This window comes from Oryctolagus cuniculus, chromosome 4, assembly GCF_051225735.1.
Source record: "Oryctolagus cuniculus isolate XC-2025 breed Fujian yellow rabbit chromosome 4, ASM5122573v1, whole genome shotgun sequence".
Lineage (NCBI taxonomy): Eukaryota > Metazoa > Chordata > Mammalia > Lagomorpha > Leporidae > Oryctolagus > Oryctolagus cuniculus.
In genome coordinates, this window is record NC_142870.1 from 63,578,080 (window position 1) to 63,606,029 (window position 27,950).

A 27,950-nucleotide genomic window follows, 5' to 3' on the forward strand; every position below is an offset into this window, starting at 1 on the left:
CTCTTAAGACTTGGAATATATCTTGCCATTTTCTTCTGGCCTGTAGTGTTTCTGATGAGAAGTCAGCTGTGAGTCTAATTGGGGATCCTCTGAAAGTACTATGGCATATCATGCAGATTTTAGAATCTTTATGTTTTACTGTGGAGAGTTTGACTACAAAGTGTCACAATGTCTTGATCAGCCCTTGTCCTGACTGTCAAGGAACCACTTACTATTTTATTCCTTTTAGTATTTTTTTGTTCTACTTAATACCATTTTGGTTGAACTCTTTAATTAACATACAGTTATTCTTAGTCATTTAAATTTAACTGAAAAGTGATCCCTGTTAAATATAAGAGTGGGGATAAGAGAGGGAAGAGAGGTAAAGTTCGGCACTTGCTCACTTGGACTTACCCCTAATGGTAGAGCTAGAAATGTGCCAGGGGATTCCAATTCAATCCCATCAAGGTGGCATGTACCAATGCCATTGTTAAATGGCTTGTTAAAGTCATCAGCTTAAGTTCATAATTGATCATAATGATAGGATTAAGTATCAAAGGATTACATAAATAAGACCAGTGTCTGCAAATAATAGATAGAATTTAAAAGGAGAGAATGATCCTACATGGGAAGCAGGATACACAGTGGACTCAGAATGGCAAATACCCTAAACAGCACTCTGGCCTCAGAATCAGCCCTTAAGGCATTCAGATCTGGCTAAAAAGCCCATGAGAGTTTTGCAGGCATGGAAAGCTAATACACTATGGCAAAAAAAAACATGACCCAAATGAAAGATCCTAGCAGAAAGAACGGGCCATCAAAGGCGGCAGTACCTTTCTGTGAAAGGAGAGAACTTCAGCTTTGAATATGGCCTTGTCTAAACAAGATTGGAGTTGGTGAACTCAAGAGGTTTCCATAGCCTTGGCAGCTCATGACAAGAGCCTCTGGTGATTACTGATGCCATAAACAAGAGTGTCAATTGTTAAATCAACAACGGGAGTCACTGTGCACCTGCTCCCCATGTAGGACCTCTGTCCTTAATGTGTTGTACTATGCGAGCTAATGGTAAAACTACAACCAAAACAGTACTCTATACTTTGTGTCTTTGTGGGTGCAGTCTGTTGAAATCTTTACTTAGTATATTTATACTAAGTCAATCTTCTGTATATAAAGATAATTGAAAATGAATCTTGATGAAGAATGAGATGGGAGAGGGAGTAGGAGATGGAATGGTTGTGGGTGGGAGGGAGGTTATGGGGGGAAAGCCACTATAATTCAAAAGTTGTACTTTTGAAATTTATATTAAATAAAAGTTAAAAACAAAAAAAAATGTTATGAAGATCTTTTCTGGTCATGTCTATTAGGAATTCTGTGTGCTTCTAGTACTTGGATGTCCCTTCAAATTTGGGAAGTTTTCTGTGATTACTTTCACTAAAAAGCCTTCTAATCCATTCTATTTCCATGCCTTCAGGAACTCCTAATGCTTGTATGTTGGGTCATTTGGTAGTATCCCTAAAAATGTTTAGTTTTCTACTTTCTTTTATTGGGTATGACTAAAATTTCCAGGTTTGTCTTCTAACTCAGATATTTTTGTTCTGATTCTGATGTTCAGGCTTTCTACCAAATTTTTTATTTGTTCTATTAAATCCTTGATTTCTAATATTTCATTTTGATTTAGCTTTAATACTTAAATTTCCTGAGAAAAATTCTTTCATGTCATGTATGTATTTTTTCATTTTGTGGATTTGTTTCTGATTACTTCTAATTAATCCTATGATGGATTTTTTGAATTCCGTTTCTGGTATTTGTTTAGTCTCTTCATTTTCACACTTTATTATTGAAGTGCTGTTGTGTTCTTTTGGGGGCATGATGTTGTCTTTCTTATTTCTTGAAAAACTGCATTTATTTTTAGGCATTTGTGGATATATTTTTTTTTCCTTTGATGTCTTTTGACTATGCCTTTGTGGATTAATGGGGTGTCTGTTCTTTCAGTGAATACCCTGAGGCATGTGCTAGGTGTGGTAAGGGAGCTCTGTTCAGTGCTCCAGGGTGAGGGGAGTATTCAGGCTGCCTCCCAAATTGGGAGTGGTAAATCTCCCTTTCCCTCTCCGTCCTCCTCTCCCTCTCCCTCTCTCCCCCTCTCTCCCTTTCTCTTTAATCAGAAGGGAAGTTTGTTCTGCTCTGTTGGCATATTAGGATTACCTCCTTTCCTCAAAGGAGATCAATGCCTGGGCACTAGCCCCAGTAGGTAGAATTTTCATCTGCACTTTCATAAGAACGACACAAAAGTTCTGTTCAGTCCTCAGTACGAACATGGATCCTGCAGCAAAGACCCTTGCCAGGGAATCAGGGAACCTTGAGCCACCCACAGTGACTGCCAAAAGTCCCAGCTACATCCTGCACCCTCTCATGGAGCCACAGTGTTTTCACAATCCTGGCACACAAGGCTCCCATAGTCATGAGCACTCAGGCCCTGTCTATTCTCCTAGCCAGACTCAGGCGTCTCCTCTTGGCTGTTTGTGGGAGTGTGGACATGAGCTGCACAGCTGTTACATATGTCCAAAATGGTACCCGCTCTCTCTTGGCTAGTTATAGGAAGCTGCTGCTGCATGGTCAGGAAGAAAGGAATGTGTCCTCATTTTTTTTCCCTCTGGGTTGACAGGTACACTATCCCACAGGGTTCTAAGCTGTCCCCATGCCAGGCTCTTCCTGCAGCTTTATCACCAGTGGCTTGGGCTGCTGCAGTCTGGCCTCACCTCACTCCAAAGCTGGCGCTGAGGCTCTCAGCTGCTGGGGTCCCAAGCCATTCATGTCCACATCCTCCATGTAGTATCCTCCTAGTTTGCCTATAGTTTTGTCTGCCATTGTCTCCCTAATCCTTCCCCAAGATTGCACTCTATCCACCCCTCCCTTTCTTAACTATCCTCCTCTAGACTATAGCAGTAAGCTCCCTCCCTATACAACCATCTTAGTATATCAATTTTCATTCCAAATTCTTGCCCCCACAAAGATAAGAATTCAAAGCAGAGACACAAATAAGGTACATGAGAGAGGGCTTATTTAATAGAGAGAGAGTGAATGTACATTCACACAAGAGCATGAGCAACAGAGACACCTGCCATGAGTGGGCCAGAGAGTTACCTATAAGGAGATAGCATGGGAGAAGGCCAGAGAAGGAGCCATAAGGAAGCTCTAGAAGCCAAAACACAAAAAAAGGTGTTACCACACGTAACAGTCACTTTCATGGGTTAGAAGGTGGTGCCCTAATTGAATCCACAAGTGGTATGGAGTCTGGGTGGAGGTTAGTGTATGTGAGGCTTTCTGGGAGTTTCACGGTACCTCCATGTAGAGCTTAACTTCCATGTTGCCATACTAGCATCTCCTACTTCTGGATCCAGATGAGACACGGGTACACCAGTGTAAAGTGAGTGTACTGATTGACAGGAATACAGGGCTACAGGCAGAAATTATTGAAAACATCTCGCAACTCATCTATTCCTACACAGTCTTCTTGCCTCATTCCACCTGGAATTTTTATTTATTAGTGGGCATTACGGAGGTAGAGAGGAACATTTGACTGCATTAAGAGAGCAAGCAACTGGACATTGCCCAAATATTATCATATGAGGAAGACATGAAAAAAAATTATGATGTGTTTGACACATACCACTCAGTGTAAGCCATTATCACCATAATTAGTACCAGGACTACAATTGGTTGCTTTGACAGGTAGGAAGAACAGCTGGCTGCCTCTCTGAGTATTTATACATTAGGAAATTACTGCTGAGAGTGTTAAAAAGGTAATTCAATTTTGAAAGGCTTGTCTTGATTAAATCTTCAAAACTTCTTCCAAATATAGTGAATATAGAAGAAAAAGAAAACTCTAGAAACATTGATACTGATAATATAAGGGCACAAGGGATGAAAAAGCAAATTGGTCAGTTCACTTGGATGATTTTGAGTGCAGGAGTCATTTTTGTAGTTTCTTCTGTGGAATGTTTAGCATGCATAACCAAAAATAAAAAGAAAATAAAACTGAGTAGCAATTTTAAAATAAAAATGTGAAAGATGTTGGGAATTCCAATAAGGCCTCCTTTGCTGTTCTCTTGACACTGCCTTCAATATAAAAGAAAATAAACCAGAAAGAAGTGCTGGGATGGCAATTTTCTCAGAGGGGACTGTGTAGTTCCTTCAGGGGGAAACCATCACCTCTTACCCTCCCGAACACATCAGGAAAGTGAATCCTTAGAGAAGGTGACCTGCGATAATTTGAGTATCATGGCTTTAAAAAATCTGATAAAGTACTTTATGGGCTCACCCAAGAAAATAAATAACTCAACGTTACAAATACATGCCCAAGTTGATGAAGTTTTTATGATGTGGCTGAAGACAGTTGAGAATATGCTCATAGAATATACTGCCATCTTGTGGTACTAAATGGTATGAGCACTATGACTTTTATGCCATTCTTGCCTTTGATGTGGGTAATATACAAAGATGCCTATATTATGTAGGTTTAAAACTGCCCCTGCCCATTATATTTCTTATTGTCTTGTCACAGTGATTAAAATTTCTAACATAAAAGCTACTTATTTTAGTTAAAAAGTGGTTTAAAAAAGCCCCAGCCACAAGGACCAGAGAACCAAAGGGAACAAATAAATGAAACAAATTCACCAACTGTTCAGGACCATCTTTGCAGGGGACACCAAGCTGATAAATCAAAGGATTCTCTATGAAATGTAGAAGACTTCAGGAAGCCTTTATGCCTAAAAGGATGACAGCTATGGCAAGAGCTGTCTAGTTGATGACTCCACATACGGAATAATGGAGACACATCTGGCTCACGGGCTTCTTACAGAATGGTAAAGGTGAGCTAAGTTTCACACACAGTGCTTAGCACAGAACAGTCCTTTGAGGTCTAATTTTCCATTATCATCTCCCCTGCAATAGTCCTCTGCCTAAACCTGACTTCCCTGTCTTTCAACAATCATTGTCTCCACTGGTGAGTAGGTAGGTAGGGGCTGTATTTTCATGTCTCTGGGTGTTTATTTGAAGGTTGAATCAGCAAGATGAAATTGAGCTGTCAGAAAATACACACTGCAGGGTTTGTTAACCACCTAACAACCATGACAGGATAACTTATTTTTTAGTTCACCTGCTTCCTTGGGAAAATGTCTTTAGTGGTCCTGTCAATCCCTAGCATGCATCCATGGACAAAGCAAGAAACTTTCCTGAGCTTTCCAACACCAACACTGCAAACATTGCCATCAGATAACCTGCACAAAGATGAGCTTTCAAAAACAAATGTGTGAGAACATCACTTGGAATCTCATTTTTAAAACTGATGTTTCTTGGGAAAAAGAAATTTTATGGATGATTCTGTTTAAAGAAGGGGCAGCTATGAGAATATTTATTCATTCAACATTTGACAAATATTTGTTGAGCCTCTACCATACTCCAGGCAATGTTCTAGGCTAGTGTTTCTCAAATGTTAATGTGAATATAAACCATCAAGGAGCCTTATCAAAATGCAGATTCTAATTCAACAGAGGTAGAAAGAGAGCTGAGATTCTGAATGTCTAACAAGCTCCCAGGTGATATCCAGGCAGCTGGACTGAGTTTCATTTTGAGTAGTGAGGATCTGGGTGAGATCAAATCTCTACAAAGAAAAGGTTGGACCCAACCTCTCATCTGATTCCCTTAGCCCAAGGTGTCTTTATTTGTCTTTTATTAAAAGGAACTCACTGAACTGAGGGAGTGAGGCAGCTGACCCAACAAAGTTCTAACTACTGTACTCAAGAAGTCATTTGCTTCTCCACTAGACAAAATCCTGTTGGTCAATTTTGTCTAAAGGGGTTTGTTTAGGGGAATTCAAAGTCCAGGCAGGAAATTCCAGATCTGAAGCAGAAACTAACTATTACTTACATGAAGCCTACGTTGCCATTATACATTCCCTAACTAACGTGGCATCACCAACCAAAGGAAGATCATGGTAAATTCTAAGTATGGAGAGATCTAAGATGGCTTAATAGGGAAAAGATGAGCTGATTTTGACCATGGGAAGATACCAGAAGAGCAGCAGAGGAACTATATTCCCAAGGAACAGGTAGAGAGAAGTTTTCAGTGGAAAGTCTACAGAAAGAAGAGAAACACCATAGAGCAACAAAGACTGCATAAACACACAGCAGCTAACAGGATGCCACCAGCAATTCATGCAGCTGAAGGGGATGTCATCTTCTCAGACTTAGGTGAGAGGAATCTGTAGCAATGCGTGTGCCTCTGGTGATATATGAAGGAGAATATCATGGTCCCCACTGACTTTGAGTCTGGTCTGAACAGCTGGCTGGGGGCAAGGTACCCACCTAACCCCACGAAAGAGGGCATGTTGCTTTCCTCCCCTTACCTGACCAACATCTGTTGGGTAGGCAGCTGGCTCCAGAAATGGAGAGGATCTCTGTGTGGATGGAAAAGCTTATAGGGTAGGGTATAGATCCCCTGTACCCTGTAACTGTGGCTGTGCAATAGACCAGGAAACTCACATGGTCATGGGGTATGGCTGGGTTTTTAGGTGGTCCAACTGTGTCCAAACAAATTATGGGTACAATTCCAGAAACTCAGAGCTACTTAAGTGGTGGGGAAGGTCATGGTGGAGGGCTCCCTGTTCATGCACCTGAGTGGATAGGGTACGCAGGAACTATGGGCTCGCCTTGAGATCGATATGGGTTCACTTTGGCAGAGAAGGGCTGGGGTTGTAACAATGCCAGCCAGCATGATCATACCCTTCCCCCTGCTGAGGATACAGGAGATCTACTATGACCAACTTGGGTGTCACGCTGGACTCTTGCCCCACCCTTAAGTTCTAGCCAGATCTCCCTGGCCCCACCCAACACAGACCTCTGGATATCTGCTGAGGGAGCAGGCATTCCACTAAGCCATAATGGCTCATTTCAAAAAACAAAGACTGCAGTGGGGATATCAACAAATGTTTACCCAGATGCATAAAAACAGAAATACAAGAAACATGAACAGGGAAAGACAATATGATGCCCCAAAAGGAACCAAAAAATACTTCAATATTAGCATGTGAAAATGAGAAGATTGACAAAGCATCCGAAAAGGAATACAAAAGAATGATAGCAAGAGCACTCAAAAACACAGAGAAGCAAATACAGGAGTTAAAAAAGATATATACACGACATGAATGAGAAATTCTGCTGCGAGTTAGAGATATTGAAAAACAAACTGAAACATTAGAAATGGGAAATTTTAAATGTTCAATACAAATACAGGCCAAGCCTTAACAACAGACTTGGTGAGGCAGAATAAACAATATCCATATTAGAAGACAAATACTTGGAAATAAGAAAAAGAAGAGCCATTAGACAAGAAAAAGAAATCAAATGGATACAAAAGGGAAAAGAGGAAGTCAGATTATCCCTGTTTGCAGATGATATCATCCTATACATAAGTAAACCAAAAGACTCCACTAAGAGATTATTAGAATTCATTAAGAGAGTTTGGCAAAGTTGCAGGATATAAAGTCAACTGCGTTTGTATACACAACAAATGCAACAAAGTTGCAGATATAAAATCAATAGCTTTTTTATATACAAACAATGCCATGCCTGAGAAAGAATCTGTAAGGTCAGTCTCGTTCAAAATAGCCATAGAAAATGTTAAATAACTTGGGATAAATTTAACCAATGACAGGAAAGATCTCTATGGTGGAAATTACAAAACATTAAAGACAGAAATAGTAGAAGACACAAATGGAAAAATCTTCCATATTCTAATTAATGTCATCAAAATGTCCATACTACCCAAAGCAATGTACAGATTCAATGTGATCCCAATCAAAATTCCAAAGACATTCTTCTCAGATATGGAAAAAATGACCCTAAAATTTATATGGAATTGCAAGAGACTCCAAATAGCTAAAGCAATAGCAATCCTAAAAACTAAATATAAAGCTGGAAGCATCATAACATCTTATTTTAAGACATTTCAGGGCAGTTATAATCAAAACAGCCTGATACTGACACAAAAATAGCCTTGTGGATCAATGGAACAGAATAGAAACCTCAGAAATTAATCCATGCATCTTCCACCAACGAATCTTTGACAGATGAGATGAAATCACTCCCTGGCGTAAGGATAGTCCCTTCAACAAATGGTGTTTGGAAAATTGGATCTCTACATGCAGAAGTATGAAACCAGACCTCTCCCATACACTGTATACAAAAATCAATTCATAAAGGGTCAGGGATCTATACCTAAGACCTGAAACCATCAAATTACTAGATGAAAGCATAGGGGAAACACTGCAAGACGTTGGCATAGGCAAATACTTCTTGGTTAAGACCCCTGAAGCACAAGAAAATAAGAAAAATAGACAAATGTGATTACATCAAGCTAAGAATCTTCTGCACAGCAAAGGAAACTCTCACAAAGTGAAGAGGAAACAAACAGAATGGGGGAAAATATTTTCAAACTATACATCTGATAAAAGATTAATATCCAGGATATCTAAGGAGCTCAAGAAACACAACAATAGGGCCTGACACTGGGGCTTAGCAGGTAAAGCCACCTCCTGCAGTGCTGGCATCCCATGTAGGTGCCGGGTTGAATCCCAACTGCTTTACTCCAGATCCAGCTCCCTGCTAATGCACTTCGGAAAGCATTAAAGGATGGCCCAAGTACTTGGGCCTTTGCACAAATGTGGGAGAAGCTCCTGGCTCCTGGCTTTGGCCTATCCAAGCCCTGACCATTCCAACCATTTGGGGAGTGAACCAGCAAATGGAAGACCTCTCCCTCTCTCTGTGACTTTTTCAAGTAAATAAATAATGTTTTTAAAAAAACTCAATTTTTATCCTAAACTAGAAGAATAGATTATTCCAGACAGGACGGGATGGAATAGGGCAAAAACTAAATGGTTAGGTAAATTTCAGAAGGTAGAAACAAGTCTTAGAAAGTTTGAAAGGGATAAATTATTATGAAAATTCTGTGTGTGATAAAAGTGACTATAATTTTTAAAATATTTTTACAGGGTTTTCTAGAAGTTGAGCATAACATCAATGGTACACTGACAAAGTTAGAATCTAATGCTATTTTAAAATAAGAGCTTTTTGAAATATGGGTATATCAATATGTTAGTAAATAACTAGAAACAGTCTTGACCTTTATTTTGAAATCAGTTTCTTTTAAATACATTATCTTCTTTTAATAGTTTTGTTTAATGATGGCTGTGTCAATTTTCTAGTCAGCTCCTGTAAGCTCTCCACCTTCCTGGTTCTGACTCTTAAACTGTTCCAAGAAACGGGGGTGATTTCATGTGCTAATTCTGCCATCCAAGGACTTCATTTGCCATTTCAGTGACTCACTAACGAAACACTAATTTGTATTTTAGGCAACCTTTTGTGTACTCTACTATCTTTGTTAAGTTCTGATTATTTGGAAAGAGTGGAGTTTGAAAAGAGTCAAGGTTGTTTTTGGATTTGTACTTATCTTGATATATATGAGTGATCACTTTATAACTGACTAAATCTGGTTACAACTAGTTAAATCAACCTGATTAAATGCATGGATATTATTTCACAATGATAAGGGATCCTTTTTTGATCAGATATTTTAAATCCTCTTGACATCTTTGACAGGTTTTCTGAGAATCAAGGGTCTAAATTCTTTTAACTTTGAAATTTTCAGTTGGTCCCCTGGAGATGTCAAAGGAGATACCTCTCATAATGTGGAGGTAATGGCTAAGGAGGCTATTTGGATTCTATGGCAGGTACTGTCAAGATGTGAAATGATGCTAAATTTCAAGTTATGTTATTATTTTTATGCTATTGATGTAAATGTCCTACATATTATATAAGAGAAAACTTTGATGATACTCTATGTTATCAGTAACCATGGTTATCTTGATGTAAAGGAGGCCTGGAGTGCTAAAAGGGACAGAAGTTTTGAAAATTCCTTCAGGTGCTTTCTAAAATGCTATGTAGAGTGAACATATGTGCCTTTTCGAGTTAATTAATGAGGTTTATAATTTTAACCATGGGTATTTAAAGTCTTTTGCCATCCACAGTTTTGTATTCTTCTCTAAAAACATTTGTAATCAGATTTATGGAGAAGACTGTAACAAATGTTCTTGGGCTAACGTTGTGGTACAGTGGGTTAAACTGCTGCTTGCAATGTGGGTATCTCTTATGAGTGCCAGTTAGAGACCCAGATGCTCCACTACTGATCCAGCTCCCTGGTAATGCACCTGGGAAAGCATTAGAAGATGCCACCCATGTGGGAGACCTAGATGGAGTTTCAGGTGCCCAGCTTCATCCTGGCCCAACCCTAGCCACTGCAGCATTTGGGGAGTGAACCAGCAGATGGAAGATCTTTTTATCTTTCTGTTATTCTTTTAAATAAATAATTCTTAAGAAAATGTTCTTGAATACAGATTTCTGAAAACTTCAAGATCAATGGACTAGATAAGAAGCTCCAGAACTTAGAAAAAGCAAAGGAACTACAAAGTCCATAAAACTGCTAATGAAGATTGAACAGGAATTATTTACATGATTGAGTTAATCAATAAAATTTATGATTTCTATGTCTTTAATTTAAAATATTGTTGGTTCTGTATTTGAATGTTTCCTCTTCTAGGTTCATGAAAACCTTTTCTTGTGATGTCTATCACTTTCAGTGCTCTGGGATAGTTTTATAAATGTTTAGAAGTATTTACCTTTCCCTCTTCTTAATTCCTATCATTGTGAAAAATTCTCTTAGGATTATTTCATGAGGCAATGTGATTGTTTGCATGAGTTCAGTGATAATCTGCTCTTGTCATAACAGGGTATAGTTGTAAATACTAATATGTCTCAAATTATGCATAGGATGGCTGACTTCAGAGTTCTAGCCTTGCAGTAAGTGAATGGAGTTGTCACTTCTTAGCAGGCCTTGAAACTTCAAAAGGTTCAGTACTATGGTTAAAAAAAATCTAAGCATACTTTGGACTTAACTTTGAGAATTTCTGAATCTGAGATTATTATATGTACCTAAGGCAAATAGTCAATCAACAAACTATAAAAAAATCTATTTTAGACTGTAACTGTTCATTTGTTTTTAGGCTTGCTAACTTTGAGAGCCTTCTGGATCTGATTACTATATGTTCAGGCAACCTTCCCTGCTTTACTTACATGAATAATCAATTATGTGTCTGCTACTAGATTGTAATCTTACTCATTGTTTTTAAGATGCAAACTTGATTTGCTATGTTCTTGTTGGTTTTGTTATTTATTCTTCCTTTTTGAACTCTGTGCCAGTTGCCTGTCAGAAGTCTTTTTGAACTATTCCAAAATACTGAGCAGAATGGAAGTCTGCCACTTTTTAAGAGGCCAGCATCACTTTGATGCTAAAACCAAACAAAGACAAAACACAAAAACAAAACTACACACCTAAGTCCTTAGTGAACATAGATCAAAGATTCTCAACAAAACACTAAGAAATGGACTCCAAAACTACATCAAAAAGACCACACATTGCAATCAAGTGGGACTTATCCCAGAAATGCAAGGGTGGTTCAACATTCGCAAACCAATAAACATCAGAATCACATCAACAGAATGAGGAACATAAATCATATGATTATCTCAATAGACACAGAGAAAGCATTTGATAAGATTCAACACCACTTCTTGATTAAAAAAAGAAGCCTTCAAAAATTAAGTATAGAAGGAAGATATCTCAAAATGATAAAGGCTACATATGCAAAAGCAACAGCCAATATTATACTAACTGGGAAAAAGCTGAACTCATTTTCCCTCAGATCTGGAACAAGACAAAGATGTCCACTTTCAACAGTCTTATTCAATATAGTACTAGAAGCTTTAGCAAGAGCAAATAGAATATGTTAGCAACTTAAGAAACTCAACAACAGCAAAAAGTTGACCCAGTTAAGAAACAGGCGAAGGACCTCAAAAGACCATTCTCAAAAGAAATACAAATGGTCGACAAATACATGAAAAAATGCTCACCATCATTAACCATGAGGAAAATGCAAATCAAACCGACAATATCACTTCACTCCTGTCAAAATGGCTAAAATTTAAAAGACAGTAGTAACAAATACTGGTGAGAGTTTGGAGAAAAGGGAACACTTATATGCCATTGGTGGGAATATAAATTAATGCAGCCACAGTGGAAAACAGTATGGGGATTCCTTAAAAAACTAGAAATAGACTTGCCATATGATCCAACAATCCCATTACTAGACAAAAGACATGAACACATTGTACCAAAGAGATAACTGTATCATCACCGCTGTTTTATAGCAGCACTGTTCACAAATTTGAGATCATCCAAGGTATCGATCATCACATGAATAAGTAAAGAAAATGTAATACACACACACACACACACACATATATACATACAATACACTATTATTCAGCTATGAAAAAATGAAATTCTACCATTTGCATCAAACTGGATGCAACTGGAGGACATCATATTGACTGTAATAAGCCAAATATACAAAGACAAATACTGCATGTTCTCCCTTATATATGAGAGCTAAATTATTTTAAAAATAAAAAAAAATCAGGGCCAGTGCTGTGGTACAGCTGGTTAAGCTGCCATTTGCAGCACCAGCATCACATATGGGTGCTAGTTTAAGTCCTGGTTGCTCCACTTCTGATCCAGCTCCCTGTTAATGTGCCTGGGGAAGCAGTGGAAGATGGCCCAAGTGCTTGGATACCTGCACCTATATGGGAGACCTGGATGAAGCTCCTAGCTCCTAGTTTCGGCATGGCCCAACCCTGGCCTCTGCGGCCATTTGGGTTGTGAACCAGTAGATGGGAGATTTCTCTCCTCTTTTTTTTTCTCTTCTTTCTCTTGCTCTGACTTTCAAATAAATAATAAGTAGATATTTAAAAAATATTTAAAAAGCAAAAGAATAAATGACATTTTGTATCAATATTCTTGAAAATATAGTTTAAAAAAACTGTTTCATACCTTTGTTAGACTAATGGTTAAGAATGTAACACTACTATAGTTTGATTATAAGTAATTACTTTGACATTTACTGCTATGGGTGAAATGATCATTTTTCCACTCATTTATTATTTATATCCATTGTCTATGTTCTCACTAACCTAGTGTCTTTTTGCTTTTTACTTTCTAAACTTTTATTTGGTGAAGCATTAAGCCTTTCTATTGTAAGTTTAAAATATGTTATCTCAAAAATAAAGAAGGAAAAAATGACAGAAGGGAGGGGGTGATGGAAAGGAGAGAAGGGGATGGACCACTTCTAAAACTTTTTGTTGCTAAAAGGGTTAAAGGGTTTTTGACATTGGCTCCTGGTAATCAGAATTTCTCTCCAGATGTGGGTCTGGATCAGCAACCAGTTCAAATCCAAGCTGGCAACTCGAGGCAAATAGAAAATCAATATGGAGTCACTAGTGTCAACCTTAAACCAAATTAGATAAAGCCAGAGTTTATAAAGGAAGGGTTCTTAAGCATGATTGCTTGATGTTAACTGTCACAAAAGACTCTGCTAAAACTATACCCTCTAGGGAGGCCCCATTTCAGAAGAAAATGCTAACTAGATGTGATACTTGGTAATCTCATACCTAATGCCAGAATCTATACATAGCACACACAGTAAAGTGCTAAGGAATCTCACTAAGGAAGCTTTTTGACTTCTTTGAAGTAAGGATTAGGATTGGGAGTAAGGACTCAAAATTTGAGAAAAATAAAATGACTGGTGGTGTTGGAGGGTGACTGAGGGGGTAGGAGGAGAAGTGTCATTATGTTCTTAAGTTTGTATATATGAAATACAGGAAACTTGTGGAACTTAAATAAATTTTTTTAAAACAAAATGACTGGTGGTATAAAACCAGGACATTGTCAGCCAAGCCTGGCTGAGGTGTCTGAGAATAACAGCCACTTGCGCATTACTGCTGGAGACAGACCAGTGTGCTTGGGACAGCCTGCCCAGTGCACTCAGCCCACTGGATGCTGCTGTCTCTGAGACAAAAAGGAGGACGCCAGCTCATGTCTTGCTATTTGGGAGATGCTAAACAATATTATTTTATAACTGAACTCTTACTCAAACTATTTTGAGAAGATTTTATTTAAAAGTAGGGTTACGAAGAGAGAGAAGGGAGATAGATAGACAGATATTCTATCAGCTGGTTCACTCCCCAAATTACTGAAATGGACAGGGCTGGGGCAGGCTGAAACCAGGAGCCTGGAACTCCATCCAGGTCTCCCAGGTGGGTGTTAGGGACACTATCACTAGGGCCATTTTCTACTGCTTTCCCAGGCACATTATCAGGGAGCTGGGTCAGAAGTGGAGCAGCTGAGACTTGAACCAGCATTCATATGGGATGGTAGCATCACAGATGGTGGCTTAACATTGTGCCCTAAAACTGTTTCATCTTTTAATCCAATCGCCTTCCCCCAGGTTCCTTTGAGGAACCTATATGTAACTGATTATAGATTATTGAACAAATATGCCCCAGAATATTGCATCTGACTGGTATCCCTTTATAGACTACAGATTTTAAATATTCATGGATGGAAACAGCTTCAAGGACCAGAAAAATCAAAGGTTGGATACACAGCAGTTAACTCTCCAGGAAACTTTGGAAACAGTAGCATTGCCACCAGGTATATTAGCCCAGAAGGCTGAACTGAAAGCCTCCCTGTGCTTTATGCCTTAGAGGAGGTAAACAGCCACACTGACTCTGAGTAATAAAAGAGAAATGTTGCTGGCTGCAGCTTCCCCTAGGAAAGGGAGAAAAGATATACTTTGGGCTTTCTTGGGTTCAAGGAATATGGAAAAAAATATACAGAAGTCTGCCAATTTGCCAGACTTGCTGCATAGATAGACCTGTCTTCCATTGCTAGGATCACTTGCTTTCTATCTTTATCTTGGAGACAGGGCTGGAGAATGTGATTTTGCTTATTAAGGCACTGACAAATGACAGTCAACATGTCTTAAAATGACAGTGCCACATATCCAGATTAATGCTGTGTCTGACCCCACACTAAATCTTAATCAATGGCTCTACTCCTGGTTTGGGACTGAAAGTTTTCTAGTGGAAAAAATTACTAATTTCTCTGGCTTTCCCTTAATGCTAGTATGTTGTGGCCTTTATTGCCACTGTGGATTGGTGATACATTTGCAAGACAAAGCTGTGCAGAGGTTGGCTGGGCCAAATGCTATCAATATGCAGAGGCTCTCCACCACTAAACCTGGGACCAGGAAGTTTCAACTTCCTCTCCTCTAATCCTGAAAATACCCCACTTTCAGCATGAAGCTGAGCAGTCCTTTTCCCTATCCCCCCAGGACAGAGGTGTAGCAAGAAATAGGGGTGACTGAGACCAAACCCCAATAATGTAAAGGCAGGACCCAGCCTCTCATTTGCCTCCCTTAATACAAGATGTCCTTGTCCTTCCTTTATCAAGAGGAATTCCCTGGGTTGGGGAAGTGATACAGCTGGCCTAACAAAGGTTCTAACCACCAACAAAAGAAGCCATTTTCTTTTCTTCTAGATAAAACCTTGCTGGCCAGTACTGGCTGAAGGAGTTTATTTAGGGGAATTTCAGGTCCTGGCAGGGAAATTCCAGGTCTGGGGCAGAAGGTAACTTCCACTTGCATGTGATCCCTCCAGACCAACTGAAGACCACTTCTCCAAAGAGCACCACAACACTCACCAAGCAGGTCACAAGCACCACTGACCAAGCAGGAAGTCGGACAGGAGATGATCAAGAACATCTCAGCACCACTTTCCATCTATAAGAACCTTCACCCCGAACTCCGCGGGGAGTCCAGGAATTACACCTTGGCTGCCCAGCTCCTTGCTCTGCACTTTGCAGAAAACACCTACTTTTTCCCACCACCCTGATGCCAGTGACTGGCTATCTGTGTGTCAGGTAAGCGGACCCAGGTTTGGGTGTCCTACTGCAACACCTCCAACTAGTCTTGGGGGCTGTTCAGCAACATAGGCACCAAGCAGCCGAACATGGCCCATGTGGCTCCTGTTTCTACTGCATTCAGAAGATTTGCATTGACTATTATTTATCCTGCTCTCCGAGCCTTTATTTTCCTCATTTGTGAAATAGTGACAAACAGTTTGCTATGGAGATTCCATAGAATAATACATATGTGTATTTGGCACAGGGCCTAGCATATAGCAAACACTCGAAATTGCACTGTTGCTGTTATTACTGGAAGGCAGATCTCCTGTTTTGTCACAATGATGAAAACTTTTTCTCCCTGATGAGAATACCTCTGCTTCTTCCCGTGTCTCCTGGACTTCGGTCTTTTCTCATTCAATCAGTTTCTTGACCTTTTCCACTTCAGTTAACTTCTTGGTTCCTCCTCTAAGCTGGTTTGTCAGATTAGAAACCTCTTCTAGAGAGAGAAAAAAATAAAATTTAGTGAAAAGTTAATGAAAGTGTTCAGTCCCAGACCCATGAAGTCAGGTACAGGAGTATTGCTTGAGACCATGGTCATACTGTCTTGGAAACTTGCTGGCAAGGCATCAGTAGTTCCTATGGGATTTCTGATGGAATTTTAAAAAGCAGCTCTTCTTCAATAAGTTTTTTGATCATCCTAAAAATTGCCTACCACAATTGGTGAAGACGGTGCTGCTTAGAGCATTATGCATCGCACAGCCCACACAACTTTACAGAGTGGTGCCGCAGTCACAGCTACTCCAGATTTTTCCTGTAGGTACTCTAAATCCTGCCCTCACTGTGTCCTCACTCAGCCATCAAAACCATTGGCTGTCATTGCATCCTGTGCCACCCAACACTGGAAGAGGGACCTTGAGCAAAAGCTGGCCCACTGTCTGTTAGCAGACAAAGTAGGACCTCAGATACACCAGAGAATAAGAAGGGGCTCAGACAAGGCAGTGGCGTTCGGTTAGCTCGGGCACTGGAGTTTGGCTAGCCTCTCCTAAGTGTAAGACTAAGGCAAAGTGAGGCATTCAGGACCTTCACTGCTTAGAACCATTTTTATGGTTCTGCCTTTTCAGGAAGGGCATCTCTAGACCTCAGAAGTGTGGTGGAGGGCTAAGTAGCTCCAGGAATTACCCAGTCCAGCAACAGTGCAGGAAGCCTAAGAGTACACCTGCTCCTCTAGTACGGAGATCCTGGGCTATGATGTGATATGACAACAGTCTGAAAAAGTCACAAAAAGCAGGTTAGATGGAAATATCATTGAATAAAAAATTCTCTAAGGCCTTTGCAGAGGAGTTCCTCAGAGAAGACTCGGCGTGGGTATCCTCAACTCTGACTGCACCTTGGAATCACTTGGCCAGCTTTTGAAAAATCTCCTGCAAATCCCAATCCCCCCTCTCCCAAGAGCAAGTTTGGTCCTGAGAACAGCAGCAATGACTTCACTGGGAACTTGTTAGACATGCAAATTCTCAGCCCCCCTCCCAGACTCCATGGGTGGGCCCAGGTGGTTTAGATGCAGTTTTCTAACCACCATTCTGGCACCTCTGGCATGCCCGTCTCACACCTGACCATGGACTACGTAGGTAACTAGAGAAAGAAGGTTTCTTTCAGGAAGTCTCAGGGTTTTCATACCTACACGTATTGCTGCTAATGGAAGTTGGCAGCCTCTTTGGAAAGTTACTTGGCAGTTTGTCAAAATCTTCAAACTCATTTATTTTTAATCCAGTAATATCATTTCTGGGGACCTATCCTACTGAAATATTTTCACATGTGCACAAATATGTGCATGGGAATGTGTGAAGGGAATTCAAAAAGTCTATGGAAAATAGAATAAAAGATAAGTTTATTTTGACGGAAAAATTGGAAATTCACGAACAAGTTTTTCATAATATGCATTTTGATGATCTTTCTGAATACCCCTCATGTGCATTTTTGCATTGTCCATGAACTTTTTGAAGTGTCCTTCTATAATATAGAATATATATAATTGTGAATAATCTGATCTAAAATGAATATGGTCTAGCTCAACAAATAATTGTCTAATAGTCATCCTTATTATGAAACACTATGTAACTGTTAAAAAGCATGTGGGAAGTCCCCACAGATGGGCATGCAAAGAACTACAAGGCTATTGGCAGGTAGACCAGCTCAGAAGTAGAGTACAAATACACTGGAACCAAGCTGACTGGGTTCCACTCCCAGATGCGCTACTTACCAACTATGAATGTGGACGAGTTCCTTAACTTTATGTGACCCAACATATGTCCATTTTACAGATGAGGAAACTGACACTAAGACAGCTTTGAGAATTAGACAATGATTCGTTTTATAGATAACAGTGCCTCAGACATGATGTAGGCAATGGAAACAATTGTTTAATTAGGAAATACCTAGACAAAGAAAAAAATGAAAGGTATAGAAAAATGTGTAATTTAGGTAAAACTATACACATGGATATGTGCATAGAAAATCTTGGTAAAGGTCTGGGATATCAAGAGTCTTTTAATTTTTTAAAGAAAACATTTATTTTATTTACTAGAAAGGCAGAGTTACAGAGAGAGAGGGAGGGACAGAGAAATAGAGATGTTCCATTCACTGGTTCATACTCTAAATGGTCACAATAGACAGGGCTGGGACAGACTGAAGCCAGGAGCCAGGAGCTTTTTCTAGGTTTCCCATGAGGGTGCAGGAGTCCAAGCACTTGGGTCATTCTCAGCTCATTTCCCAGGCACATTAGCAGGGAGATGAATTGGAAGTGCAGTAGCCAGGACTTGAACCGGCACCCAAATGGGATGCTGGTGTCACAGGTGGTGGTTTTAACATGCTATGCCACAACACTGGACCAGTATCCAGAGTCTTAAGAGCAGCTTACATTATCGAGTGGAATTGGAGCTAAAGGTTCAAAATTGATCTTACCTCTGTAATTAATTTGCTAAGAATAACATCAGTAGTAAAGTAAATGGACAAAGAAGGATGAAACTTGAGAAGTGAAAACAGGAACTGTAATGTGGAGGGCTGGGCCCTCTGCCCACTGCAGACAGCCCCGCCCTGTAGCCAGGGCCCTCCCCGAGCTCCCGTACCTTGGAGGATCTTGTTCTCCCTCCTGAGTGTCTCCTGGCCCATGGTGCTGTCCTCATAGGCATGTCTGAGCTCGAGCAGCTCGGTGCTGAGAGCACAGGCCTCCTTCTGAGAGGCACCCAGCAAGGCCTGGCACTCCTGCTGCTGCTGCTCCCAGTCTGCGAAGGCCTTGTCTGAGCGCCACAGCTTCTGGTCCCTCAGGGCTGCTGCAGAGCGGGCCCTCCCCAGGTCAGACAGGGCGTCCCCAAGCTCGAGCTGCAGTCGGTGCCTGGCCCTCTCCAGGGAGGCCTTTCTGGCATTGGCCACCCCCATGGCTTCAGCAGCTCCCTGCAACCGAACGGCCAGCTTCTTCCTGAGTGGGAAGAGGAAACCCCAAGGGTGAGTGAAGCCACACTTCAGAGCTCATCATACCTGCCCTGGATTAAAGGCAGTGCCTGGGTACAAAGTAGGGCGGCCTCTGAGCTCTGCCCAACAGTGGGAAGTACAAGTGGTTCCCGAGCTAGAGAAGCCACACGCCTGCTAACCACCATCCTCTACCTTCTGGATCCACCTGCTCTTTATTTCCCACCCTTTTCCAACCTGGACTTGGAACTCAGGATCTCTGAATTTCTTTAAATATTTGTTCATTCTAAAACTTTACTGAAACAATATGGACTTTATTGATGGCTTTATCAAAAATGGAGTAAATAAGAAGATAATACTGAATACTCCAAGAGGAGCAAGCCACTTAAATTTCCTTGGGCACAGTTAGTCTGTAAAGAGCTCCTCGGCCTTGATACTCCCAAGGAACACTCTTGCTCTCTCCTGCTCGTTCTCTTGCCTCTTATCATGTGGCTCCTAAACATGCCCTAAATCTCTCCTCTCTGAATTTCTTCTGGACTTTGGCTCCTTTTCCCAGATTCATGCATTCAAACCCATCCCATCATGATGCTCACTTAATAGGTCTCATTGCTGTTGGGGGGTGTCTTTTAGCCCCCATCTATTTTCTTCCAGCATCCACTGAGATTGGGTACTTTATAAGATTTACTTGTTTGAAAGGCAGAGTTATGGGGTGGGGGAGGGAGAGAGGGAGGGGGGAAGAGAGAGAGAGACAGAGAGAGAGAGAGAATCTCTTATCTGCTGATTCACTCCCCAAACAACAGTGATGGCTGTGGCTTGGCCAGGCCTAAGCAGGAGCCATGAGTTGTATCAAGGTCTCCCACGTGGGTGCAGGGGCCCAGGGAACTTGGGTCATCTTCTGTTGCTTTCCCAGGCATGTTAGTAGAGAACTGGATCAGAAGTGGAGCAGCCAGGACTTGAACAGGCACTCATATAGGATGCCAACGTCACAGGCAGTGGCTTAACCCATACACAATGATGTTGTCCCTAGTTGGGTACTTTATTATAATACCACCTCCACTCTCCCTATAATGGTAGGCATTGTGATGAGTGAGAAATTCTTTTATGCTGATGACCCCAAATAGTTTCTAGTACTCCCATTCTTACTCAGATGTTATACTTCTTAGATGAAAAGTATTTTGTGTACCAAGGTTTTTTCTGATCCTGTTATTAAACAGAAAATAGTTCTCAGGAATTAACATGTACCAACAACTAGCCCCGCTGAATATTGTAATAATAAGGCTGCCTTTTGGTGAATCCTACAAAATCCAATCTGCATTCAGCATCCAGCAAGGATTTGCTTCCTAACAATTCCTAGCTCTCTGGCATTCTAACCATCATCAGCCACATCAGTAACATCACTTCTTCGCTTCATGCTTCTTAAATAACAATCTGATTCTGCAACTGACCTGAGACAGTAGGAGTCTTGTCAAATAATTACATGTGTTGTACCTACTTTAGAAAAGCTTGAGTGGTACCAGAAAATAGTTTTACTTTTGCCGGTTGGCCTGGGATGGAGGTATTTCACCAGGACATGGAAGTTTCCGTGCTAAAACCAGGAAAATCCAGGAGAAACTGCACAAATTGATCACCTCATTTTGCTGACAGTTTTGTTCTACATTTAATACCCTCTACTGTTTTGCTCCTTAAATTGTCAAACATGAGCATCCACCTAGTTTCCTAGAACACATAACAGGAATGCAGATGATTTGGAAACCAAATCCTATTGCTTGCCTCATTTAGAAGCAGAAGCAGTAAATTAGGTTGTAGGTGAGATTGTTCCTGCAAAACACACTCGTCATATGAAACTCAACCTGGAAATTAAAGCAGGATTTCAACCTTCCAATTAACAAACAGAATCAAAAACAGGACCCTAGGTTTTGTGTAGCTGTTTACCTCACAGAAGTGATTTAAAATAAAAGCATGATGTAGACAAAGCATTTCTTATTTGGTATTCAACAAATCTTTCAGAAAAAGGATTTTCATATATAATCATGTGGGCCCATCATTTTCTCTCGGTTGTTGCCTGCTACATAAGTACTTCCAACAAATCCATACCATCTAGAATGTTTCCCTTTTCTACCCTCCAAAAAGAAAGCTTCAAGCAAAAGGTCAGGTATGCACTTTCACCTGGATTCTTCCATCATTATGGTGAAAAAAAAAATCTTACTTTAGAAGCAAATGTTGTATTTGGATGTGAGGCGTATCAGTTCAAAGCCTCACTTTTCTATAGTCCCGAGTTTTTGTAAAATACCTGCAGTAGGTATTTTTGGTATCTGTCATTGCAAAGCCCTTTTTAAGTTACTGTGGACACAGAGATGGATCACTTGGTACCCCTTCTGGGACAGAACACGGCAGCTGTTCAGCAAGTGCACAGTAATGCCTCTCAAAGATTTAGGAGAAGAACTGAAAAATATTATTTCTGGCTGAAGCTAACGAGAAGTGTATTGATCTGCCCTGGATTTTTGCCAAGCTATCAAGCCAGGGACACATTCTTTTGAGTAAATCTTTAATAATAATAAACTGAGGCTAGTGTGACATTCTTTTTCAAAGATACACAGTTCAACGTCTAAGCAAAGCATGTGAGCCCTAAACCCTGAGACCAAGTCTTGATTTAGCTGGGCTCCAAACCTCTGTAGTTCCTGAGAAAAAAATTTTAAACCTTGATGTAGCATTGGCCATAAAACTGATAGTCTAACCTTAGGGGTAGCCCGGAGCTGATTTCTTTTCAAAGCATCCTTTGCTCCATAAGACATGATGACAGATTATAAGATTTCTCCAGCAACCCCTATCCATTTTCATATAATACCTTGTGGTCTATAGACCAGAGACACATGATTTTGATGACTGGAGATATGCATACCTGTGTGTGCAATTATTTAGGTGTTCCAAGTGAGATCTAGGACTTCATGTGGTAGTCCCATCTTTTAAACCACAGAACAAAATCATTTCACATATTCCATGGAGAATTCCCTTATGCCCTGAGAAAGAGTCTCCTTTCTCTCCCCACAACCACTTTATAGTCTCCATCAATCTATATTATGACTTTGTAAGTTCATTCTTACAAAAGTGACTGTAAGTCTATTGGTCTTGAGTTTTTTTCTCTCTCCAGGAACACAGCAAATACTTCTTAACTGCATACCACAGGGCCTTGTAGACACAGTCATCGTCATTATCCTCATACTCCTTCATGTAATTAACTCAAGGTTAAGGGTAGACTTGCCCTACTAACTTGGCATCCTCCAATCTTCAGTTCTTTGGCTGGGATCGCGTTTATACTTAATTCTCCACCACACCATTTCAGCATTGCTTTTGAAAAGAGCCCTGTGTACCTCATACCACCCTCACAGAAGGTCAAAATAATACTTTTTGCTGAGTGCAGGCCATGGGGCCAGGGTACTCTGTGACTTTAGTGGACACAGTTTTTAGAAAGGCACAACAACCATTAACAATGAAATCATTGGAAGTGACATAATTTTTTTTAGGTAAGATTAATAACAATCTGCCACAAATTCAAGCTGATCTTGCACTTAGTAAGATAATACCAAAGAAAAAAGTTGGGAAAAGAGAAAGAACAGAAAGTACCCAATTTTTGCTATTTAAAAAGGGAAAAGAGTTCTTTTTAAGGAAATGGCCAACATGATAATGTGGACTTCCGCAATAGATGGGTCTGTAGTTCTAGGAATAGCAAAGAATTCAAAGTTTACAAGGAAGATATTTTATCATTTAGGCAATAATATTCATATTTAGCAATATACACTTATAAATCTCAGGCCTTATGTAAACCAGAAAGAACTGATGATAATTTGTAAGTTTTATTCCATTGATGAAGAAAAATCTTTTATTTAACATTAAGTCTCTGAAAATTCCAGCCCATCACTTTGAAACAGTATACCCCAACAGAATTTTCTGTACTGATTAAAATGCTCTCTAAGCACACTGTCTGATAGGGTAACAAGTATCTACCTATGGCTACTGAACAATCAGAATGTGCTCACTAAGAGGTGCAACCAATAAGAAATTTTAAATTTTATTTTAATTAATATACATTTAAGTTTAGATAGCCACCTACAGGATAGCAGTGGTACCTGTATTTTTTAGACACTAGATTTGAGTTTAATGAACACTTCTATCTCTTAAATTATGGTCTGGTTTACCTAACAGAATCATTCCCAGGAGATAACATCATGTAGCTGGAGGAAGCCTGGCCTCAGCCTGTTGTCATGGGCTCCTTAATGCAAATTAGAAAACAGCAGCATCTTAAGCAGATGCAGCTCTGTGGGCATTAGGTGTAGTTAATGGCAACCTTAGCTCGCATCCTTGGGAAACAAGAGAGGAGCAACAATAAGAGTTTGCTCTAAAGGATGCAGGTTTTGGAGTCAAATAAATCATGGCTTCAAATTGTAACCTTTCCTCATATTTTGTATTTATTGGCATCTGATCTAGGCATCAGTGTAATGGAAGTAAATGAGACAAAAGTTACTGTCATAAGGAAATAAATAAAAAGCATACACAAGATAAATTGTAAACAAATTAATAATATAATTTTTAATAGCAGGAAAGGAACCAACAGATTGTCACAATGTAGCATGTGTGCCCCCTTTTCACAAGCCCCCAAGGACCTGAGGAAAAGGTCTTCAAACAATGGGGACCGCCGTTCTAAGAGTTCTGAAACAGAAATGATAGAGGCTCAGGAGGCAGAGTGTCAGGCAGGGCAAATGGAATGGAGTAAATGAGGGGAGCAGATGTATGAGGCAAGGTCACAGGGGAGGCTGGAGCCAGCTCAAGGGGACCTTGTAGGCCAACTGGAAGGCAGCCAGAGAGCTTCCAGAATGTAAATCAAGTCATTTCACTACATTCCTTCCCAGTGCATCATTAGCTGAACAACCGTGGACAAGCTAGCTGTCCTCCCAGAACCTTGATTTCCTCACGTATTCAGGTTTGATTCTGCCTGCTTCTATGACCGATAATGAACACAAAGATACCATGTGAGAAGTAGCTAGAATCATCCCTAATGAACGAACAGTGGTAGTAATTTAAAGGTTTACATATACTGTAGAATAAAAGGAAAGTGATGGGAATACAATGGTTTAATATTTAAAAATAATGACTTGACCATGTTTACCTTCAGAGCAGATGCTTTTGCAGTGAGATCAAGTGCAAGGAGCTACTTTGGGTCTCAGTAACAGGATGGCCAGTATATGAACTGTGGATCAGGCTTCAATGCCAGAGCTCGAAGAATTCATGCCTCGTGTTAGTCACTATGTTTTACCCCAGACCCACTTTTATTGGGGTCAACTATCAACATGATGTGTCTTCATTAGAAGAAAAGAGCTAATTTCTACAACTTATTGACAACTTAAAGGTCATATTGGACTAATGCAGCCCAATGTATTTCATTCTGATCTTTTATTGAATTCCACTTCTTGGTAAAATTTTCAGAATAAAAATGTACACAGAGCCTTGCTGACATGCTGAATGGGTAACAATTCAGAAGGCAAATGCCTCTTGTATTTGTTGTATGTTTGACAAACCACAGGGAGAACTTGAATCTCTGAGGAATATGCTTCAGTAATCAGAGTTCTACCTGGTACATAGAAGGTTCAGAATGTGTTTGCCTCTATAATTCTAGGGCACTTTCCCTTCTTCTTTTATAAGAGAAAATATTCATACTGGCCCAGCAAGCACCACATTTTTATTTTATTTATTATTTATTTGAGAGATAGAGTTACAGGAGAGACATAGAGAAAGGTCTTCCATTCACTGGTTTATTCTCCAAATGGCTACAATGGCCAGAGCTGGACAAGTCTAAAGCCAGGAGCCAAGAGCCTCCTCTGGGTCCCCAAAACAGGTGCAGGGGCACAAGCACTTGGGACATCTTCTACTGCTTTCCCAGGCCATACCAAAGAGCTATATTGGAAGAGGAGCATCAGGGACTAGAACCAGTACCTATATGGGATGCCAACGCACAGGAAGTGGATTAATCTACTTTGCCACAGTGCCGGCCCCAGTACTATGTTTTTTAAAAAAGATATTATGAAGTACAGGTGAGAAATAATAGGTGCATCACATTTCTTGTAAGGCAGGTTTTGTAGTGATAAATTCTCTCAGCTTTTGTTTGGAAATGACATTATCTGTCCTTAACATCTGAATAATAGCTTTGCTGTGTATAGTATTCTTGGCTGACAATTTTTTCCCTTCATTACCTGAAAATCTCATTCCACTTCCTATTGGCCTGTGAAGTTTTTTCTGAAAAGTCTGTAGTTAGGCAAATTGGGACCCCTTCAAGTGTTATTGGCTTATTTTTTCTTGCAGCTTTGAGAATTCTCTTTATCTTTAACCTTGGAGAGTTTGATTAAAAAATGTCTTGGTATAGATTTTTGGTTAGACTGAATTTGACTGGTGACATTCTTGTACCTGGATAGCTATACCTTTTTCTAAGTGTGGGGAAGTTACCTTGTCATTATATCTCTTTTTAAAAATATTAATTTATTTATGTATTTGAAAGGCATCTGAGAGAAAGAGAGAGAAAGAGAGAATCTTCCATCTGCTGGTTCACTCCCCAAGTGGCTGCAAGAGCAAGGGCTGGGCCAGTATGACGCCAGGAGCTCAGAACTCCATCTGGTTCTCCCACATGGGTAGCAGTGGTCCAAGCACTTGGGTCTACTTCTGCTGCCTTCCCAGGCACATTATCAGGGAACTGAATCACAAACAAAGCACCTAGGACTTGAACCAGCACTCCAATATGGGATGCTTATTGTGCCACAACACCAGCATCTGTTATTATATTTTTAAATAAGTTTTCTATATCTTTTTCATGAATTTCAAAGGTACCTATTTATTTATTTACTTAAGAGGCAGACAGACAGGGAGAGAGCATTCCTATCTGCAGGTTCACTCCCCAAATGCCTACAGCAGCCAGGGTTGTATCAGGTCAAACCTGGTAACTGGCAACTCAATATAGGTTTTCTATATGGATGACAGGGACACAGCTACTTAAGCCATCAACTGCTGCCTTTTGGGGCACATATTAATTAGAAACTGGAATTGGGACTAGTCTGGGAATTGAATCTAGACTTTCCAATTTGGGATGCGTTGTTCCAACTGGTTGCTTAACCATTAAGCTAAATGCCAACAACTCCAATATATTGAAGTATAATTGAATATCCAAAGGAAAGGAAATTAGTGTGCAGAACATACATCTGCACTCCCATGTTTATTGTTACACTATTCATAATAGCCAAAATGTGGAATAAGTGCTCATCATTTGAATAAAGAGAACTTAGACTATATATACAATAATACGATATTCAGTCACAAAAATAACATCATGTCATTTGCAGCAATATGAATATATCTAGAAAATATCAAGTTAAATGAAGTAAGCCTGCATAGAGAGTTAAACACTGCATGATCTCACTCATATGTGGAATCTAAAAATGTTGAACTCATAGTAGTTGACAGTAGAGTAGCCATAATCAGAGGCTGGAAGAGTTTAGGAGAGGGAGAGATGGAGAGACTGGCCAATGAGTACAATGCACCATTAAATAGGAGGAATACATTTTGGTGTTTTATTGTATAATGGCATAATAATAGCTAACAATAATACACCATGTGTTTAAAATGGCTAGAAGAGAGAATTTTGTGGGTTCTTGGCACAAATTACCTTAATTTAATTATTACCCAATGTGTGTATATATCAAAATATCATTGTATGCCATAATATGTATAATTATGTTGATAAAAACAATTTTAAAAATTAACTTGATTTTTTTTCTTTTTAAATCTGAAGGCATAGAAAGAGAAAGACAAAGAAACATCACTCATCTACCAATTTACTCTTCAAATGTCCACAACAGCCAGGATGCACCAGGCAGAAAGAAGCGGGTACCTGGAACTCAGTCCAGGTCTCCCACATGGATAGCAAGGACAGAAGTATTTGAGCCATTATCTGCTGCCTCCCTGAGTTCATATATCTAGGAAGCTAGATCAGAAGCAGAACTGGACTCGAATAGGTGCTGCCATATTGAATGCAGGTGCCCCCAGTTGTGCCAAATGCTCACTCTGTTTTATGTTGAGAATTCAAGAAAAACAAAGGCCCTTAAAGGGTGTTTTTAAGATTTAGAAACAAAATGAAGTCAGAAGAAACCAACTCAAGACTATAAGGTAAATACACAATGATCTTCCATTGAAACTTACAATATTGCCTTGTTGGAAGAAAATAAAGAACAGGAGCATTATCTAGTAAAGGAGTCTCTAGTGAAATTTTCCTGGACATTTTTTTTTTGCTATAGTGTTGGCCAACTTTCTCACAACAGTCTCCTAATAAGCAGATGCTTTCATTATTTGGAAAGTTAATAGGCAAAATGCCTTGAGCATCCAAAAACCTATTGCCATGACTTTTTCTCTCGATTTTGTGCTTTTGCTTTGACTAGAACATTTCTGTCTCTTAGTAGCCATGGCCTTGACCATGCTTTGTCTTCAGGACGATACTTGTAAACCACATTTCATTCTCCAGATCTAGTTCTTCAAAGAAATGCTTCAGTCTCTTGAAACAT

General features: G+C 39.9%; 1 protein-coding gene across 1 annotated transcript in view; it reads right to left on the minus strand.

The window, feature by feature from the left end:
• Positions 1-16,063: 16,063 nt before the first annotated feature.
• LOC149126994 (putative uncharacterized protein MYH16) overlaps positions 16,064-27,950 on the minus strand; it is a 58,672-nt gene continuing 46,785 nt past the window's right edge. Inside the window, exons 2-3 of the mRNA XM_089330722.1 lie at positions 19,017-19,366; positions 16,064-16,387 (exon numbers count right to left, since the gene is read on the minus strand). Coding sequence (XP_089186848.1) covers positions 16,302-16,387; positions 19,017-19,366 — 436 coding nt within the window. The 3' untranslated portion in view covers positions 16,064-16,301. The remainder of the gene's footprint in view (positions 16,388-19,016; positions 19,367-27,950) is intronic.